The sequence below is a fragment of the Rhinolophus hipposideros genome (genome assembly GCF_964194185.1).
Source record: "Rhinolophus hipposideros genome assembly, chromosome: 22".
NCBI classification, from domain to species: Eukaryota; Metazoa; Chordata; class Mammalia; order Chiroptera; family Rhinolophidae; genus Rhinolophus; species Rhinolophus hipposideros.
Genome location: NC_138068.1, coordinates 8,489,971 through 8,511,631, shown reverse-complemented (window position 1 = coordinate 8,511,631; position 21,661 = coordinate 8,489,971). Strand labels below are relative to the sequence as shown.

At 48.6% G+C, this 21,661-nt stretch overlaps 1 protein-coding gene across 3 annotated transcripts in view; it reads right to left on the bottom strand.

Annotated features, from left to right (window-relative positions):
• Positions 1-2,583: 2,583 nt before the first annotated feature.
• NFATC2 (nuclear factor of activated T cells 2) overlaps positions 2,584-21,661 on the bottom strand; it is a gene marked incomplete at its 5' end in the record, with an annotated part of 148,954 nt that continues 129,876 nt past the window's right edge. For 2 of the 3 annotated variants that reach the window (XM_081033651.1, XM_081033649.1), the window contains one exon: positions 4,459-4,840. In XM_081033651.1, coding sequence (XP_080889777.1) covers positions 4,785-4,840 — 56 coding nt within the window. In that variant the 3' untranslated portion in view covers positions 4,459-4,784. Of the gene's footprint in view, positions 4,841-11,966; positions 12,055-21,661 lie in introns of all 3 variants that reach the window. The other variant, XM_081033650.1, reaches the window with a different exon arrangement.

Below are 21,661 nucleotides of genomic sequence, written 5' to 3'. Positions count from 1 at the left end.
CCCTCTGTGAGGGGCCACCAAGGTGGACATTATAAACCTATTTCACCTGGGTGCTCCTTCTAAAGATGTCTAGAGATGCAGATTGTAGCAGAGCTGCAAGGGAGAGAATCGTGACTAGTTCCTACGTCAAAGGGCTGAGAGGAGGAGTAAATATACATGTGGTATGTGTGGACACAAAAGCTTCCTCACTGGGTGAACTCAAAATGGAAAGGGGGTATTTGAGCAGCTTCTCAAGAGAAGAAAAGATACACCAACGTTGCCAGTGCTTTCAACTGTTTTATTGCTAAACTATCATGATACAAGCCGTATAAAAATACTTTACATATAGCAAAAATAAACTACATGAAACTGGAGATTAAAAACATTTTGCATAGGAATGTGATGTATTCATACTCCTTTAACAGTCGAGATTTTTCAAACCCGAAGCCTTCTAGCACCACCCAGCTGGAGAGACTGCTATGTGTTGTAGACCTAACTGGGACATTCTCAACATGTGCTCCCCTCAGAGGGCTGTCGAGGTGACGTGGGTTAAGTGAGGTGCTTGGGCAAGATGTTCGAGATGCTATGCTTGCCTCAGCCACAGCCAATCGGAACGCTGAAAGCACCTTCTCTCATGGAAGCAGCAGCATTTGCATCTAATTCATCCAAACCCTGAACTAGGCAGGTGGAGTTTATTCTAGTCAGGCAACAGTCAGGCAGTGTGTTGAACGTTTCTTCCAGCACCCAATATCCCCTCTCATTTTCAGGTGACCTTACTTAGGGAGCATCTTTAGCTCATCAAGCACCAGAAAACCCAGTGTGTTTCAAAACAGACTTAAAACAGTGATGATGCCTGTAACTGAGGGGATTCGGGAAAGCTGAGGGAAATCGACATTTGCCATCACGGTTTTATGTGAGGCGTCTTTTTCTTAAGCATTTAGTTAGGATGCAGGAGAACACTTACATTGGCTGGACTGGCTCCATGAGACTGAATGCCCAAGCCCAAGCTTGGAGGACCGGAGGTGTAGGTGTGTTGGGTATTTGCTCAAGGGCTGTCCCTCCCCCCAAAAAAATGAGTTCAGGGACGTCTACCCCACCTTGTCAAGAATGTCATAACCCCACACTTCTTGTAAACATGAAGTGAACAAAGTTGCTAACCAGACCCCTGACATTCTTTCAGTTCTGAACAATAGAAAGCACTTGGGAAGTGTCTTTTGACATGAAAATAAACAAATTCTGCCTCCCTTTCGTCCAGAGTGACAATTAAAACACATCAGCTTCCGATCTAAGTGTGACAGCTCCTGCACAGGCCACGGCTGGCTTCCTGAGATGGATGTCTTGGCTACTGGGTATAAACAGGAAAGGCAAGATCAGTGTCCCCAGTTCTTAGAAGGAATCGACTCAATTCATCCTAGGCCGTGTCTGTGCTGGAGAGCTCTGGATGTCCTTTGCATAATGTGTGCGGGGTTACCTACCAGAAATCGGTCAGCTCTGTAAACATGAGCCTGCACGCAGGGTTCTGTGAGCATGAAGTTTTCTAGAATCCCATTACAATACAGACAGTTTTAAAAAAATCAAAATCACCTACTTATTGGGGGATCTAAACACTTTACAATTCTCCTCGGTGATAAGCTCAAGGCCAAGGGTTGACCTTCGCATCAATCTCAAGAAAGAAACTGGTGGTTCCTTCTTCTGCAAAGGCACCCCCTCCTCGCTCCTGAGATGTTTCCATCTAGGAGACAGGTGACTGACTAGCACGCTCTGAGGTGGGATTTTTGTTTTGGTTTCACTTTCGGAATGATTAAGAGATGTTCAAGAATACATCATTTCTCTTAGGGGGAAAAAGGAAAATCATCAACATATACGTAAAAAGAGACACTTGAAAAAGACTTCTGACCATTTATAAATATTTTTCTAATTCCAATAGGGGTACAATATTTTGAGGACAGGTAAAAAGCATAAAAATACAGATAAGAAAATAAATTTAATAACATACTAATTAATTTGGATTGCTATTATATATTATCAAGCAGCAGTATTTTTGTACAATGCAGGAAGACTCGCAAACTTTGGAGATAGCGTACATTCAGCAACACGGTAGGTTTCTGTTGGAAGCGCTACATATTTACATCACCTTGAATGTAGCAAGTGCAAACCTCCACCTAACCGAGATCCTTCGAACACACGTGAAACACACACCCCTTCACCACTTGGACGTTGCTTTCTCGTTCTCTTAGAGGACCTGATTGCCTCTTCCCATCCTGAAAATATTTCGTGAGCATTTACTCTTGGCAAAATTTCCTCCTGGCATTTGTAACTGCCAAAACTTTCTCGATAGCTGTCGGTTCCTAATACACATTCTGTTGCCTGTTTAGGTCTCAAAACTAGTGCTTTTGTTTCTCTTTCCTTTGCTGTTTGGTATAGTTGTTGGATGGAAGTGCTTCCTATCATATCCAGCTAGGATGTCTGAGAAAGAGAGTTTGGGTGTAATATATATATATATATATATATACACACACACACATACATGTATTATATATATATATATATATATACACATACATACACATGTATGTATATATACATACATACACAGGAGTTTGAACTATCGAGAGGCCCCTTTCACTTACATGGTTAGATGATTGATGGAAAATGCATTAGTCCTTTTTCACCCCATGCTCAGTGAAGCTGAGAGACTTTACTATAATAGCAGGAAGGCACTTGGGTAAAACATTCAGATAACTGAGGAAAGGCCAAATTCCCTCATGTGCAAAAAATGGCTCCGAGCCAGGTCAAGTGAGAACAAATCACTCGCCGAACACTTGAACGCTTGCCCAATGAAGTAAGTATTGCTGGAGAGAAAGGGCTTTAGGTAAAGCTGCTTAGATAAGGAACTCTTTAGTAATTAGGAAGAATTTTGCATCCCGAAGGATTGCAGCAGCAGTCATCTGCTTACTGGCATTCTGTTTAAAAGAATTTTGTTAAACTGTGCTTGGGGGTGGGTGGAAGAAAGGTCCCCTGTTGCTGGGGGGAAACTATTATAAAGGTTAGGTGTTGCCCGAAAGGTGGGTGCTAAGGCCCCAAGCTGGGTGCTCTGTCCTCTATCTGAGGCATCAAACACACAGGGTCATAGTCACCAAGTCCTGTGCTCCTGGCCCAGCTCTCAGGAAGGTTTCACCTCTGGGTGACCTTGAGGAGAAAGTCAGGACTTAGAAAACCCACATCATGCACTTGATTGCCAGGATTGTCTTCTCAGGCCTTCTGCCTAGCAGATTGGATTGAAAAATCCTTGGAAGCACAGCCTTTTGAAGAGTGCTAGGAATACTTACTTCTACGAGGGAAGCAAGGGAATGGCTGAACACAAATCCCCAGCTTGTCCTGGGGTGTCTGCAGTAAATCACATCTTTGTGATAAACTCTCATCTGCTAAGAACATTGAAGATTTTGCTGGAGGAAAATTCTGGAGGATCTGGGTTTGCTCGGTGGAGAGAAACAATGGGGGGAAGCCACACACACCATACAACTGGTCATTCGATCTGAGGGAGGCGTCCCCGTGAGTGGACCTGCTTCGCTATTCAGATACGTCCTGTGCTGAACAAGGCAGCTGATATAGACAGGTCTTTGGGGGCTGAGCAAGGTTTTACATGGGTTCAGGCAAAAGTAACCAATGAACTGTCGGGCCATATCCTGAGCTTGAGCATCGTACTTTGAGTTTAGGCCAGAGAGGAGAGAATTCAGCTCTTTTCTTCTATCGTGGGGGAACCCACGATAAAGAAACAGTCCTGCCAATTGCCTCATTTCACAACCATTTTACTTAACAAAAATGCCTATAATTTTTTTCTGGGGTGGGGGGAGGTTCTTTAGGCCTTCTACCATTCCTTCTCAAAATTCAATGCACATGCTTGAAATTCTTCTTAACTACTTTACAGAAAAGCACTCTGGCTGTTAGGAAAAAAGAAAGCAGGAACGTCAAAAAGCCATTAGGTTGTAGGCTGCGGCGGATGGGCTCTCACTCAGCAGCCAGGGTTCCTATCTCCCGTCCGTGACCACGTGCCATAGGTGAGGAGAAGCTGGCCGAGATGGCTCCATCTCTAGCCACCTTGGCCAGCTATTAGAAGCAGGGAAAAGAAAAGGTGTACACATGTCGTAACTTAACGCCAAGAAATTGGAGCAGGTGTGATCTTGTATGGGCCAGTTTTGCTTCAGAATGGGAATTTCAAACTAAGCTTTAGCTGTGGCCCAACTGTGGCATGGAAGAGGTGATTCCTAAGGATGACTGTCTGGCTTCTCTCTGCTTCTTCAGCCTGTAAGCCGGACTCTTGGGCCATGTCTCTTCGCTTGCTCTGTTTGAGAATTCCTTTCCTTCAGAAGGTACAGAAGCTGTATTGGGGACCTGGAAAAATGAACGCAAGGGCTGGGGTTTAATCACAGGGCCCCATGTCCTCCATCCCCCACCCGGCCCATGCCCCGAGCTCCGGTCATTCCGTTCTCAGGTGGTTCCAACGTGCTGTCTTGTTCAGAATACATTTTTGGTCAGCAGGCACTTAAGGTTTGGATGGGATACCATTCAAGTCAACCGAGATGCTCTTTGGGATTTAAAACAAAAAAAAATCAAAAGGCAGAGTGTTCTCTCTGGTGTTTCCAGAGAGAGGTGGCGAGCTGCTTCACTGAGAGTCAGCTTTCTGCCAGAACACTGTCCCGCGTGTGGACTCCGGGCCGGAACATGTACAGTAAAGAAAACAGAGATGGGGGCAGTGGAAGGCTCCGAGGGGTCAGATATGGAAGGTGTCTTGCTAATGGCTTCTTCTACGTCTGATTTCTGGCAGGAGGTCCTGAAAACTCCTTCCTGATAATTTCATTAACTACAAAAGAAAAGAGAAAGAGAGAGAGAAAGAATAGGGGCGAGTGAGAGGACACCAAAAAAAAAAACCAAAACAAAACAAAAAAAAACACAGATCAGATTAGCTCTCTAAAACCTAGAACAATCGCACTAATTTTTAAAGCACATTTTTGTTTTCTGCAAAAATGTTTGACAATTTTTAACATAAATGCCTCCCTACATTGTTTTTTCCTTCCCGTGGACAATATTTTGTGCTACGGATTTATTGGTGAAAATTGTCCAAATGATAACTTTAAAAAATTATGGCAGAAATGGAGCTGGGCCACATGGCACATTTTAAATAATGTTTTTTCTTCCGTCTTTTTATTTCATGTACTTTAGATTCTCTACTGTATATCAAACTCCTTCCATTATTAAAACATCCAGAAAATACCTACTGTAAGACTAAAACCGTTCCTTGACACATAAAACATACAGCTTTCAAAAGAGGGGCCTTTAAAAAGAGAGTGGATGGGAACACAGCAGACAAAGACTAGCCATCAATGTAAACATAACCTCTATTTCTTTCAGCAGTACCAGAAATCCCCCCCCCCACCCACCTTCACACTATGAGTCTTCTGAAGTGCAAAGTGTCCTCAGAGGGGCCCTGAACAATTCGGTCACCACACTCCTATCCCCAGAAGGACACATGGAATTCCTAGCAGGGAACCAGGAAAGTAATGCCAGCCACTAGCATCAAGGAGCTAAATGTCCCTGTTCAAGCTGGGCCCTCCTAGGTCCAGGATGCTTTTCCAAGGAAGACCTCTGCCTGGATGAGTCTGCAACCCCCATAATAAGAGGAGAGAAATTACAAACTACTTTAGAGCTGACTAAGGTTGGTTTGACTCGCAGCTCCCTCACTACCCTGGCTGTGGGACTTTACCTCTCTGTGCCTCAGTTTCCCATCTGTAGAATGGGAATCATAGTAGTGTATATCCTTCAGGGCTGTTTGTTGTGAGGATGTTAGGCATCGATGTATATAGTACAAGCACTAGGAATGCCTGGAAAATGGTGTTCAGTAGCCATTAGCTGCGATGGTTAGTCATAAACCCGCGCTCTGTGCTGGACACTGAACTCTGCTTTGTTTTGTGCCAGAAACCAGTCAGGCACGGCTTGCTGTTGTTCAGATGCTGGAAGCACGTGCAAGGTGAGAGTTCAGGTTCCAGAGTCAGATAGCCAGGGTTAGACACTCATCTCTGCCGCTTGCTGAACCTCGCCTTAGTGACAGAACTGCTCCGTGCCTCAGTTTCCCCATCTGTAGACTGTGTATAAAAATGTGTATAAAAAAACCTTCCTTCTAAGGTTGTTGAGGCGCTTGCATGAGGTAATAGAAGTGAGAAAGTTACCACAGTGCCTAACAGGTGTTGTTTCGTAGAGTAGTGTGTATGTATTAGATATGTGCAGATATAGTAGAATATGATACATGTGTGTTAATGTATGAGAACGTGTGTGCTAGAATAACAAACGTTTCCAAAGTACGGTACTGGATCCATTAATGGGAACTCAGAGGATGAATTCAGATATTCAGCTAACCAGCATCAACTGGGCACTTCCGGTGACTTCCAGGGCCCTAAACCAGGAACCAATGAGGAATGACTGCTCCCAGGCCCCACCCTCTGTGAAGTGGGGGTGCTCTGGGGAGCTGAGGGCCCTTTGTGAGGCCAGGGAAAGCAGAATGCCAGGGGGAGGTGGGGTCAGTGTAGCTTCATGCGAAGCTTTTCAAAGCCCGGATTCTGAAGAGCTTCCTGTTTTCTCAACCTAGGAAGCGAGAGGAGTCAATCCTCAGTGGAAACTTTCCACAGCCTTGGCTTTCTAAAAATAGTGGGTAGGCAGAGAGATGTTGGCATCCGAGCCCTCACAAAAGGGTCGTTTCCCTTCTCAGAACACAGGGGCTTGTTGGGGGCCAGGGTAGGGGATGGAAGGAAGTTGGGTGACCTGTCACGCAGACAGAAACGGCTTTCCCCTCCTGCTTTCGGAAAGCCACTTTCAGGTAGAAGCTAAGAGTGTATCTGGAAGATTCAGCAAGCAGTGTGCAGGGAGGCCCACTCACACCCCACTGAAACCTCCCTGGGTCGAGGAACCTTTCCTTTTCAAAACCTTAGGGCTTGCTCCCCTGGCTGTGAATGAGGAGAAAGTTCTAGAGAAGAAATGCTAGCTGGGTGGTAGCAATGGCAGTGCAGCCCTACCCGTCTGAAAACTAGGGCTCCAAGGGACAGAGAGGGGGTCTCTTGGTGACCACTTCATTCACACTCAAGTATTTGGGTGGAAAGGGAAAGAGAAAGGGACATGTCACCGCCCTTCAAATCAATTCCATGATGTCCACCACCTTTTGTCTGTTGTCTTTCCCACCTTTTGTCCTTTGGGAGGGGAGGGTCTCCCTACTTAGCCCTGTGGTCATTTCCTTCTCACATCGTTAGTCTCACTCCCTCGCGCTGCACCCCTCTATGTACTTAAGCTGTCCTTCATCCAAAACCCCTGCTCTGAGCCTGTCCACCCCCAGCTTCCCTAGAGGCCCTGTGATCTGGTCCCTGCTCTGGCTGTGACCTCACCCTTCCCCCTCCCCTGCCACTGAACGCCAACCACACGACTTCCGTTCTGAGCTCCACCATGCCCAACTCCTGCCTTGGAGCCTCTGCCCTGGCCGGTCTCCCCTAACGCCTTTCCTCCTCACTTCATTCAAGGCTCTGCTTGAGCACAGACTCCTCCAGAAAGCATGCCCCGGGAGTGATCTGTGGTGGCCACCCTCCTCTTCCCCAGCGTGCTGTCCCCTTCTCTCCTCCATTTATTAGTTCCAGGCAACCCACAGTGCTTTGTTTATGTTCCTGTTTCCCCCTCTGTATGTCCAGCTCTTTAAAGCGCCTGGGTACATAGTGAGTTCTTGCTAACATTGATTAATGAATGAGAAAACGGAAGCTTCGAAAGGGGTTAAGTAGCCTCAAGTCACACTGTCAGCATTGGGATTTGTCCCCAGGTCTATGTCTGCGGTCTATTCTATGTCATTGCCAACAGCATTTCATTCATTCAGTAAATGTTTTGAGAATCTATTTGTCCTATGCCAACCTTTCTTCCCACCTCTTCCCAAATGGGGCCACGTACAGTTCTCCAAATAGTCCCTCTCCTCGTCCAAATCCTAACTTTCCTCCTGCCCCTGTTCCTATGCCACCTTTTCCCGGCAGCCATCTCACATTCTGACCAGGGGTCCCTCCCTCCCTCCAGAAGCAGGTACAGTTGACCCTTGAACAATGTGGGGTTTGGGGCACCAAGCCCGCTTGCAGTTGAAAATCTACGTATAACTTTTGACTCCCCCAAACCCTAACTACTAACAGCCTACTCTGACTGGAAGTAAGACTAACTGAATAACAGCAAATAGTCCATCGACATGTATTTTGTATGTTATCGACTATAAGGGAGAGAAAAGACACTTATAGTATTTATTGGGGGTAAAAATCCAAGTAGACCTGTACAGTTCAAACCCATGCTGTTCAAGAGCCAACTGTATTGAGTTCTCAAAAGGCTTTGCTTGCCCCTCCTGTGCCAGGTTATCTGGGTCACCTGTACCCCCACTGTGCCATACATAGCACCATGCACACAGCAGGTGCCCAATGCTTGCATCTTGGCCCACTGCAAGGACCCTACACCATCAGCCTAAATTAGGGAAGCTGCTAAATCAGCTTGATTTAGGGAAGCTGATTTTCCTTTGTCATCCACTTAACACATGGGTTGCCAGTCTGTGACTTGTCTAAAGCCTTTTCTCGACAAAGGACTATAAGCCATTCACACTTATTGAGGGCTAACTATGTGCCAGGCACTAAGTTATTTCTCATACCAAACCAGTAATACAATCATGCTTGTTTTATAGATGGGGAAACGGAGACAGGCAGTCCCTGGCCCAAGGGAAGGGATCAGGATTTGAACCCAGAGCCCATTTTATTAACCCGTACACTATTGGGCTACACGATTGGAACAGAGACTGTGCCATAAGCTCAGTAGTCATCATCTTTCTTCTGGGGCCCTGGAGGTCCTCAGTGCCTTCTGTGTGAGTCAGGAAAAAGCAAGGGGGGCCTCTACTAAGTCAACAGTGGAGCGGGCCACGTGCTGAGTGGTTAAGGTGGTCACTGAGTATCACTTTCTTAGAACAGAATTGAGGCCAGTGGTATTGGGTCTGCCACAAGCACCCCTGATCTTTTATCACCCTTAGAGACACCGTCATGAAAACACTGCTGATGAACATAATGTGTCCACAACCTCGGGGTGATTTCTAAACCTGAGGCTGGAGGCAGAAAGGAAAAGATGGACAGATATAAGTACATAAAAATTATAGACTTCTCTCTTTAAAACTCCCAAAAATAAAACTATTCTAATAAATGGCTGTAGATGTAAAGAGAATATATGAGGGGTCACCAAACTTCTTCTATAAAGGGCCAGATAAAAATATTTTCAGCTTTGTGGGTCATAGGACCCCTTAACTCCTCAGTTCTGCTGTTGTAGCATGAAAGCAGCCATAGACAGTATGTGAGCAAATGGGCATGGCTATGTACCAATAAAACTTTATTTACCAAAATAGGCCGGGGATAGCATTTGGCCTGAGCTGTAGTTTAATGACCCCTAGCATACGAGTATACCAATGGCAAAGAAAAAAGGGAAAGAGTGTTTTCGTCACTTACTTTTTGGGGGTGGCAATCTGGGGAAGCCAATGCCTCTTGTTAGTATTGTTCATCAAACAATTTTGGGTTGACTTGGTGTTAAATTTCTAAAAACTGAATTGATTTCTGTTAGCATCCCACTCTGCCCCAGGAATTTTCTGATTCACTTGAAGGCCCAGACACCTGCATGCTGACTTCCTTCTTTTAGCTGAGCTGAAAGATTCTCAAACTTTAGTTTGCAGAAGAATGGCTACTCAGGGCTGCCTACAGAAAACCACACACATACACTTTTAGGTACAATTTAAGGGCCTTTCAAGGGTAATTTTTGACTCTAGGCTTTTTCCCCTTAACTGCTGACTTTGGAACTTAATCTCCTGAGAAAGAAGCAACAGGAAGGGAGTGGACAGACCCCATCCTGCTTCTCTCCCAAACCTCAGGCATGTTTTCTAAAATCTGGTTAGGCCACGTGAGTACCCACGAGATCCTAAGAGCCTGGGGCCGGCCACAAAGGCCACGGCCAGAAAGACACTGGCGCTTGGTTGGGAACTGGGGAGGCTGCATGCTCGAGGCCAAGTCGAAGGGTCTGAGAGCCCACATGGGTGCAAGGCCTGCCCCCCACCCTTCTCCTTCTTCCTGCAGCGCCTTGCTGAATTTGCTCCCAAAACCCAGACTTGGGACACGATGAGAGAGCTGGGCCAGAAAGCACATGAAGTGTTCTCTGGTGCTTCTGCCATTTGCTCCAGCTGCTCATGGGGAAGCTGCTCTGAAAGCCAAGAGTGAACTCCAGGGCCTAAACTGCCTGTTCCCTAAGAACGAGGCCTGGTTCTCTCATTAGCATGTGGAAAGGGGCTGAGGAAAGGTGGCCATGGGCCTGGGGCCTTCCCCTGTGACTTTGGTATGGAAACTGGAATGACTGGTCCTCTGAGAACAAAGCTCTCCCAGGGCTCTGCTTTTCGCTGGCTAAGTAACTCTCTAGCCTTTTAGCCCCTCGCAGCCATTTCTGCATGCTCTGGTGGCACTTGGGAACTTGGAGAAGAGCTTTCCAGAGGGGCCAGGCCAGACTTGAGAGGTTCAGTGAAAAGGACAAAAGAACCCTTGATAGGCCCACAGCCCACAGCCGTGGGTGGGGTCTAAGAGGAGTGACGTCATGGTAAATCCCCTCTGAGGCCATGCAGATCAGAGCCAGCCTGCCAGAGTTCCCAGGCCCCTGTGAGGTCAGAAGCATTGCCAAGTTCTAACACAGGGAGAGAAGAAGTGCATTTTAAAAGGCCTTTTCTCTAACTGGCTCCACTCTCAGCACTGACATGTCCGCTGCATTTTTGTCAGCCCAACTCCTCAGATGCAGAGCCCTCGGGAGGGAGTCTGGCATCTGGTGGGTATCTGGCCAATGTTCGCTCTTCCCGTTGCCTTTGCCTGCTGACAGTGTTTGGTAGTCGCCCTGAGGATGTGCCCCTCTTGACTGAGGGCTCACGCTGCCACTGGGAAATGGTATCTCAGCAGGTCCCACCCTCTGGGAAACCGTTCATTGCTGTCAGCTCAGCTGTGTGTGCTCAGAGGCCTGCGTCTGAGGTGACTTTTCCTGCGTTCTCAGAGCGTGCCATCAGTGTGACGCTGCTGAGGACTTCTGTGTCTGGCCTGTGATGTAATGAAGCCACTTTCACTGACAAAGGGGCCATTCAAAAGCCACAGCCCAGCGAGCACGGGGAAGATGTCGGGAGGCATGTAAGCCAACAAGACTGCCGCTGGCTGACTTCTGGTGTGTGCTTACCCATGAGCTGGGCACTACGTGGGCAGATGGGCAGAGGAGTAAGTAAGAGCACTACCATCTGAACAGCTGAGGCACAAAGAGGTAAAGCAACGTCCACACTGTCCCAGAATGCAGCGTCGACGGAGGTGGGTCTACTGTCTGAAGCTCCAGGAGCAGCTCTGCTGAGCTCCGTGGGAAGGCCACCGGCTCTGTCCTGGACAGAGCAGTGATGATAAGACTGGAAATGACCTCAGCACAGTCAGCTTCAAGAGCATTCTCCTGGGTTTGCTGATCGACCTGCCCTCTCTCTTTCCCCAGCACAGAACGCCCCACCACTGAGGGAGACCCTTCCTCACTGGATACACCAAGTAGAGTGGACAGAATCCCAAAGGAGCAGAACTTTCAATGTGGGACCGTGACACGGCTGCACTCTTCCTGGGGTAGGGTGATGGGAGTCCCTGGGAGAGCATGCAAATTCTCAGCGCCTAATCCCCCCCACCCCCGACCCTGAGCTCCAGCCTCAGAATCCCAGGGGTGTGCCCTTAACGAAGGGAGAGGGTCCAGCCCTTAAGAGAAGGAAATGGTATCTGTGAGGATACACTGCAGGTTGCAAAGTTTTCTTTTACTAAAAAAAAAAAGTAAATAAATAAATTTTAAAAATTCAAGTTAAGGAAACACACAGCTGGAAAACAAAAGGAGAGGCAGAAGATATCAGTTACCTTTAACTTTGATTTCTCGGATCAAAGATCACAGTCATTCTGTTTCATAATATGTTTTGTATCCAGCTAAGGTGTGTGTCTATCAGCTCTGAAAAAGATGTGCAAAACCATTTTTGAGAAGAAGAAGAAAAAGTCATCTTCGACCTCTATCATGCTTCCAACTCATGCTAATATCATCCATTTAATGAGTCTCTCTCTCAGAGGACCACTCGGAACCCAGGACGGGACTTAACCCTCTGCTGTAGTTGAAGCCCAAGGTCGGTGTCATCTTCACATTTGTCCCAGAATTAACCCCAAACCAGGATAATAATCACTGAGATGAGCGGCTTTGTATGGAGAAATGGGGGTCTCTGAGATCAAAGTGGGTCAGCAAGCTTACGCGGGGTTTTTATTTTTAAGCTGGCCTAGAACCACCCTGCTGCTGGTTACATCATGAAGTTTCAAATCATGGCCAAGGAACGAGATAAAATTTTAAATGCTAGCTTCTGCTGCAGTCGGAGACTATCAGACTTTCATGCGGGATCTACTCCAATTTGATCCTCCTTCTGGCTTTTATAAATGCTAAACTTAACCTCGGCCCCTCCCCCGCCCCCTCACCCGTTTTCTTCTTATTAGTAACATAACCTCAATGGGCATGCAAATTCCTAAGAATGCAGATTTTCTTCCGGGGTTGGTTTATTTGTTTGTTTTTTGTCTTGTCAACAGTGAAAAACAAGTTCTACTTTTATAGCCCCCGCCCAATCAGGGCTCTGAAGGTACTTACAAAGGAGCCATGAGCAGTCTACAAGCCATTCAATTATATCACATTTTCTCCTCACTTTCAGATCACAATAAACCCCCCTCTGTAGCTGTCTCAAGCCCCTTTAAATGGACAGATTGCAAGCCAGGGTTCATTTTGAGCCCCTGATTTAGAAATATTTTCAGAGATTAATTTCTTCCAGGGAGTGATCTGATTTTTACTAGATGCTGCTTTATTAGCATCGTTAGATAAAGCATGCTCTCTCTTTCAAGGAGAGGCACCAACTCCCTGGAATCTCATCTTCAAGGCACTGAACATTCCATGAGCTTTCCTGTGCTGTGACAGGCCTCAACTCCCAAATGCTAGGCTCCAAAAATGGCTGGTTTGGTTGGGGTAACTCCCAGGCTGCAGCACAAGACAATCTAACCACATCCGCTTTCCTCCTTAGTAGCCACTGTAAACAGCATTTGGACCGTGCCTCTCAGCCATCCCCTGAAGCAGAAAGACCCACTCTCCAGAACTCCAGGTGGCCGTGGCCCTCGGGCAGCTCCCTCGCTGTACTTGCCTATCTCTGCTACACATGGGCTTGTTCCCAACCGGAGAGCAGAAGTCACCGTCCGATCACTCAGGGTCATCAGCACCACCTATGTCCTGACAACGGCCAGACGTCACCCCTGAACTTCAGACTTAGATATCTAACTGCCCACTGGGCATCTCAGACATGGCCCAAACCAATCTCCTGACTCACTACTAACTCCACTACCCCCCCTAAAAAATAGCTCTGTTCTTGTTCCCATTATAGCAAACACACTCCCTCCTTCTGGTTGTTCAGACCAATGTTGGTCACAGGCCACATCCCCTCCTTATACAAATGCTCCTGGACCTACCCTCTAGGGACCTCCGGACACTCAACACTCAAACCTCCGCCACCTCCTGTCTCGATCACGGCACTGGTGCCTCCCCTATCTCCCTGCCTCTGTGCTGAGACCCCCGGTCTCTGCCCAACAGTAGGGTGGATCATATTGGGACTTAAGGTAGAACGTTTGCCTCAGTTGTTACTCCTAGGGGGAAGAAAAAACAGCTCCCAGGTGTTATGATGCCTAAAATGTCTCCACTTTATCCATGTGTACCCATTCCAGCAGCACTTAGTAGGTATCAGGTCACATTCCGAGGTCACACCCTTGGAGCAGTAATTTGAATCTATGTGGAACCCCAGGGACCAGGCACAGTACACCAGCTGGCCAGTACACGGTGAGTCTCAGGGGACACCAAAAGGCCAGTCCCCAAGCAGCTGAGCCTGCTCTGTCTCCACTCCCCACCTCTCATCGACAGAGTGCAGAGAATTTTTAAAGTATCAAACTGATTGGTTTGTCTGCATCCTTTTGAGGTGCAGCTTCCTGTTTAGTCATGAAGTTTCACTCTTTAATTCTCTGTCTCTTGGTAGAAGACAGAAGCAACGAGAGCCAGAGGAAAGGCTGTTTTAAATCAACTAAGACCCAAAATGCAGCTCAAGACCCAGACCACAGCCAACCATCCTGTGGAACAGGTGGTGGGGCACATGCCTTATTTCACCTTCAGAGTCGTCTTGGGCGTCGGTGCTATGATGCCCATTACTCAGGTCAAGCTACTGAGGCAGAGAAGTGTAGTAAGACTTGTCCAGGAGCAGCCCACTGGCCCTGGGCAGAGCCAAGATAAGGCCCCAGCTCCACAAGCACTCCGGTGTTTAAAATTACCGTATGGCTACCTAGGTGACACCAACAAACCCTCCTAAAGACAGGGAGGGAGGCCTTTGGTCCTAGAATCACAGCAACCCATTTGGTGGTCTTTGATGAAGCCATAGCTAAAGACCTTTACAGTGATGTTGTTTCTTACAACCCTAGGCATAAATTGGTGAATCATCCCACTAGGCCAGTGGATTAATGATAATTTAGGTTATGGATTAGAAGTGGTTCTCTGATTAACCAACACTGATAACTAACATCAAAGCATAAGACGTCAACAGATAAAAGAGAGACATACAGCGTGTACAGACAAAAACAGAGACCCAAGAATCTGTCACCTTGACAGAATCTACAACTAGCTTCCAGCCTTCTGAGAGGACAGACATGCGTCTCTCAATGACACGGAATTAGCTGGGGAGACCTGTGTGTGTGTGTGTGAGAGAGAGAGAGAGAGAGAGAGAGAGAGAGAGAGAGAGAGAGAGAGAGAGAGAGAGAGAGAGAGATGCAGCTATTGGGAATTAGAAAGATTGGTCTAAGGTACCTTTAGTTTGATGGTCCCTCCCAACCAGTATAGAACATGCCAGCCTTATCCGTTTTCCATGTTTTCCATAATTACACATCAGCTTACAAACTAGAGAGAAACGACTTGGACTTCCTCCAAGCTAAGCTGCCCTACAAGGAAGGACTCCCCAACTGTGTAAACGCAGACCGGAGCCGAGCTCACCCCTCTGCCCAGGCCTTTCCTCCAGTTCAGCAGATTTTTTTCATCACACGCAGCTAAGCTGCACTCTCCTGTCAAGCCGCCACACAGCTCTTAGGTAGCAACCACAGGCAGGAAAGCATTCTAAACAAACCACGGCTCGCTTCCTTGTCCTTCTGCCATTTCATCACGGTCTCGACCCCAAACCTCTGCCGAGAGGCCCCAGCCACAAAGCAAGCATTGCAAAATAAGGTGGTGCCTTTTTTCTTTTCTTTCTTTTTTTCTAACAAAACAGAAACAAAAGTACTTGTTCCTACATCAGTTGAGATTCTGGAAAGAAACAGCGATCCAAACCCACAGAGCAGCCTGGAACCACAAATGAGATGATAAAATAAATACCTAATTGTTTGGGAAACCATCTTTCTCTTTGGGGGCTGGAAGAATTAACCAAACACTTATGTTAAGACATTTGAGTTCACTCATCCTTGCTCATGCATGAAAGATGGAACTGAGGCTGGGGGAGGGTGGGTCAGACCCTCCAGGTGGGTTAGCAGGTGGAAGCCAGGAGCAGCAAAAGCATTTCCATCCAGAGCCACTTTCCTCCTGTCACCAAATTGCACAAAACACCCTTGTGTCCTCTCAGAGGAGGTCCAAAGCCCCGGCCTGCCCCATGAGACCTTCCCCTTGAAAACCAGCATGGATGGGCCCTGCTGCTTGAAAGGATTCACTAGGTACTGACTGAATCTTCCAGTCCAGCCTCCACCTCACCCTCCCACAAATTCACCTTCCAGCTCATTCTATGTCCTCCCACATGTCATGACCAGCTCAGAGCTGGTATCCTTCCAAAAAGGGCACCCACACACCTCCACACATTTCCTAAGCCCAACACAAGCCCGTCCTGTAAGAAGGCATCCTGGCCCCTTCATGCTCCCTTCCACAACACCTTCCCATCTGTCTTACGAATTATGTCTTGAAATTCTTCCACTCCCAAAATATTTCAATCATGTCTGTCTCCCTCTTGAGTCCCTCAGGTATGAGAATTGATTGACCTGCAGACTACCTGGGAGTGTAGGCCTGTCCACACATGCACTTGGCCATCCCTCACCCTGTAGCCCACCCCTGGGTGAGCCTACCTACCCACCTGGGGGAAGGAGAGGGCCAGTACAGGGCCAAACACCCTCCACCTTCCTGGTTCGGCCACAGGCCTGTGGCATGAGCTAAACCAGGGACCCCCGGGCCACCCAGCCCACCCCTTCTAGGTGCACAGGCAAGAGAAGCCACTAGCTGCCTGGAAAGAAATTTCACCAGACCCGAGCAGGAACCAGACCCCGTCACAAATTTCTCCAAGTGAAATTTACAGGTCTGGCCCTGACACTATTGTTCTCAACTCAAAGGCTATCCAGAGTGACCAACAAGGACTGTGTGTGTGTGTGTGTGAGTGTGTGTGTGTGACATTACACTAAGATACGTTAACTCTCCCAGGACATGGAGACAGAGTCATAACTCCTGACTCAGACCTTTGATCAAACCTTTCACCTATACAGTCCCTGCTATAGTATTTGGAGACAGGGCATTTGGGATGTGATTAGGTTTATAGAAAGCCAGGAGGGTGGAGTCCTCATGATGGGATTAGTGCCCTTATAAGAAGAGACACCAGAGAGTTGTTTTGTTTGCTTGTTTTTTCTCTCTGTCTCTCTTTTTCTCTCCATATGAGAGCACAGCGAGAAGGTGTCCATCTGAAGAGGGCTCTCACCAGAACCCAACCATGCTGGCACCCCAATCTCAGACTTCCAACTTCCAGAACTGTTGAGAAAATTAATTTCTGTTGTTTAAGCTGCCACTCAATCTGGGAAATTCTATTATGGCATCCTGAGCTCTGAGAGTCCCATAAGCACTGTTCTGAAAAAGTACATTCTTCTCTAATATCTCCATTTATGTTCACATGGCAGGCACCTGCCAGCCAAGCAACCAAGGTTAAGTGACTTGCCCAAGGTCACATCGCTGGTCTGCGGTAGGGTGTTAACAAACAGCACAGTGGTGGGGGGCTCGCATCCCCCAGGGGCCGAGTCATAAGGAAACACATTGTTGGGAGCCAGACTTCCAGGGCGGAGGTGGGGGGGCCAAATCCCAGGTAACCACGTCCTGCCGTGGACTTGAGGCAAGCCCTGACCTTCTCCGCACTGCCCTGTAAAAAGTGGCCAATAATTGTTCCCGACAATTTTAGAGGGAATCAATGAGTCAACCCCTGACAGGTGCTTCCGTATCTGGCTCATAGTAAAGAACTCCACATTCACCGAGGGAACGTAAGCCGATCATTTAACTTCTTGAGCCTCAGTATCGTTGTCTGTAAACTGGGAATAATAATGAGTCTCTCAGCTGTTGTGGGATGGGTACAGCTGGCACAATGCCAAGCTAACAAAAGCCGCGTTAGCAGCAGGGTCATGATTGCAGGGTTAATGCGTATGAGCCCACCACACAGAACATTCGGTTAGCAGACTGAACTGTCTGACGGCCAGGCCACCCTCTTTCACCAAAGCACTTTCACCTTGGAAGCTATTTCTGCATTTTCAGAGTGGGTGGGTCTGAGGTCAGCCATGCTCTCAGAGATGCATTTTCACATCCTGCCAAGAGGGGCCCCTCCCCGGCCACCCTGCACGGTGCACTGGCTGCCCTGGGCCAGCAACATGCACACGAGCCCTCTGTGTCACCAACACTCTGCAAACCAGAGGCCTCCGGAAGCCAGCCCAGGCAGCAGGCCCGCATAGCACCCAGCCACCCAGACGTCTTACCAGCAAGACCTGGGAGTTTACGAGAAAAATGCGCCACGCTGCGTCCCAAACTGTCCCCAGCTCTCGGGATGAGTAAACATGGCAATTCTGAGGCTCTGGTTTCGAGTAAGAAGCTGAGGTGCTAACTGGTTGGAGGGCATGTTGCTGGCAGATGGGGAAGGCAGATGAGCTTGCAGCCAAGACGGCGCCCAGCTCCAAGGTGGCAAGCGGAAGTCACCTGCTCTGAGCTAGCCTCCAGGGAGACATACATATGCACCTACTCCAGTCAGGCAACACGAGACAGGGCACAGCCCCAAACTGAGTTTCCTGGGGCCCCAATCCCAGCATCATCCCCACCCTCCACCATGAACCTTCACAATTCAGAACTCCAAATCTACATGCAATGTGACTCCATCAAGGGGCGGAGAGCAGTGCCTGAGGGAAGGAAGCAGAGAGCTGCTCCTCAAGGCCTTCGCGGGGATGCCACTTGGAAGGACCGGAGGCAGGTGGCCACATTCATCTCCACGGTTCCTAAAGAACATGCCCAAGCCGATGACGCAACATTTAGTGGGCACCTTCTGCGTCGGCCCCACGCTGTCACATAAACATCTCCTTTGTGACCCCCCAACCATTCTGTTGGCATGTGCCAGTGTTTACAGAAGCTTGGCATTAGATGGATCAGGGTGAACCTAGAACACTAGTCCAGGCACAGCCTTTTGGTTGCACATGGTTAGCAGGGCGATGGATCCTGGTTTGGGGGAGTGGGTACCATGGCTCAGGCTACAAGGACCCTGTATCTTGAAGCCCATGACATGGTGATGTCAACCCCTCACTAGGTTGTAATAGCCCCGTGAGGGGAGGGACCTCATTCACTGCCAGATCCCCACCACCGGGACAGAACCCAGCACATAGTAGGTGCTCAGTAAAAATTTCCTGGAGGGATGGTGGAGAGAATGAAGACACCACAAACCCCTAACTGATCGGACTTAACCAGAACTTGCCCAGTTAAGTCTGGCTTTTGACAGTCTTGAGGAATTGGGCTGGCATCCTAGCAGGAAGGTTGTCGGCCACATTGGCAGCTGTTGAACCAGAGGGAACATGATAGAACAGAGGCCATGCACCCTCAGCAATGCCAGTGAGCCGTGTTATCCATGTGGGCGCCCTCCGGCCCCTTTTCACCCTCAGAGAGCCAGTCTGCTTCCTGGAGTTTTTAGGCTACAGTTAGGAGAAGGGACAGAGTAAATAGGACCTCAGCAGGGAGGGGCAGGGAAAGAGGGAAAAGGACACATGGGTGGGACAAAGGAAGAGATGGGAGGAGGTGGCACGGGGTGGGGGGGTGGGCTGGGGGACAGTTGTGGGGTGCGGGAGAAAGGGGAGAGGAGACACAGACTTTGTGTCAGGCATCAGGCCTCTTGCGGCAGCCACTGCTGCAGTGTCCCCAAAGGCCAATGGCCCTGTCCTTCCCGGCAAATCCAAGATGTCACACGTGCCCATGACTTGCTTCCCTGGTCTCTGCAGCCGGATGCACACAGCGGGCAGCTCTGACTAAACAGACAACAGGAGAAGTCAGCACGGGCCAGAGGTACTGGGGGGAAAGGTGCGAGGGAGCCTGCTTGCCGGCTTTGGATGTTGGAGTGTGAGGAAGTGACGCCTGGAGCTGCAGAGGTCACTGGGTGTCTGTGAGGGAGATGCTGTTGTCACTGAAGGAAGTGGTGCTGGTTGGGGGGGGGGGACAGGATCCTGGATACTTCATCAGAGTTGCACCAACCAGACACTTCCCCCCACCCCAACCTCCTGTGATGTTCCAAATGATAAACTGCTTTTGGCTAAGACTCTCTGTCAGCTGTTTTCTTCGTGGTAGATGAAATGTCCTGATGAAGCAGACTTATCCTTGGATTAATTTACATATTAATAGCACTTTCTATAAAGCACTCTGCATATGTGTATTTAATCCTCACAATAATCCCACCAAGTAGAGACTGACTGGCCCCCACTTTACAGATGTGGCAACTGAGGCTCAGAGAGATTAGGTCAGATACCCAGGTTAGGCAGCTACTAAGCAGCAAAGCCCGGTTCAAACCTACACAGCCTGGCTCAAGTTCTCTGAAGATGGGAATTCTGCAATTACTGTCTGGCAGCCAGAACCTGCTTCTCTGAATCCAACTCTGAACAGAGATTCCTTGGCAGGCCCTCACTTTTATCAGGGTTACACAGTAGAACTCCCCCATATAGTACGTGAGGAAAAATGGGGCTGCGCTAACCCCCATGTTGTTTGTTCACTCTAGTTAACATGGGGGTGAGATTTCAGAAGCCAAGAGGGGCTTGGCCCCTTGGGACCACGATGCCAAGGCCCAGGTCCAGCCCTAAAAGGGGAGCTGTGCTGGTGGATCGGTGTATCACAAGACTTGGAAAAGAGCCACGGCCTGGGATTCAGAGACAGATCGCAGCTTCCCCAGGAGACCAGAGGCCTCCCCGCCCGCTTTTGTTAGCAGTATTCTCCCGAAGGGGAAGTTTAAGCTCACTCCCCACAAAACCACCAGCGACCCCAGGGAACCCAAACCTTCCCCTGGTGTCACTCTGAATCTGGCGGGAGGCTCTGGTGGCCATCTGCAGAGCACAGAAGGCACCCTCTCTCCAAAGGAGGTAGAACGCTCTTATCCTCCACAGCCGGGGTCCTGTCTCACAGGAAAATCAGGTTATCCCAAAGGGTGACAGGGGTGCGTGGCCGCTGGGTCACAGCTGTCCACAGCAGGAGCCTGGCGGCCATGGACACCCGCTGGCCTCCTACTCAGAATCCCATTTTGAATGATTTTCACCAGCCTCACACGACCCACTGATGGGACCCAGGGGTCCCAGTTGGCCTCAGGAAAGGTCACTCCTTTAAGATCGAAGACTATGTACTTCTCTTCCTCACTGTTCTCTGGTGCCCCCAGCCTTCTTTCCTACTCTCTAAACACGCCAAGCGTACTCACATCCCAGGGCCTTGGCACTTGCTGTTCTTTCTACCCAGGATGCTCTGTCCTTAGATATTTGCAAGGTTCTCTTTTTGAGATCTCTGCTCAAATGTCACCTCCTCTGGGACACTTCTCTTACTAGAATAGCAGGCCTCCACGTCACCAACCACTATTCCCCTCCACTCTGCTTTACCTTTTTTCATAGCACTTAGCTCTACCTGGTTTTATCATTTTATGTTTAGACTGTGAGTTCAAGGAGGGCAGCGACTCTGAGTGTCCTCAACAGTGAATAATAAATAGCTGTTGGATGGATGAATGATGGAGTGAAAGAAGGAACAAAGGAATACACAAACTGTGGCTCCCGAGTATTGGCAACTCAGCGCCGACTTCATCACGGCACGATGTGGAGCGCTGTAAATATGCTTGTCTATCTCTGGAGCAGATAGATCCCAACAGAAACTGAGAAATCATGCTTTGCTGTCACAGGGAGAAGCCAGGCCCTCTGAGCTTTCAGTCACGCTGTCACCTGCCTGGGTCCTTCCCTGACTAGTGAAATCCTGGCTCTGAAGTGCCCCCACCCCGAGCACCTAACATGAAGCATAGCACACAGCAGGTGTGTTAAACCATGCTGCAATTGGGGCTGAGACAAAGATGGTGGTATCTGGAACCCTAAACCTTGGTTTGACTTAACGGAGGGGACATCATTTCTCCATTTGTGAACATCTCTGTCCTGAGGCCATTTCAGAACGCCAACTGGGACGTGGCTAGAAATTACCTGTGAAAAGACTTTCCTTAGCAGGAGGCAGCTTTTAA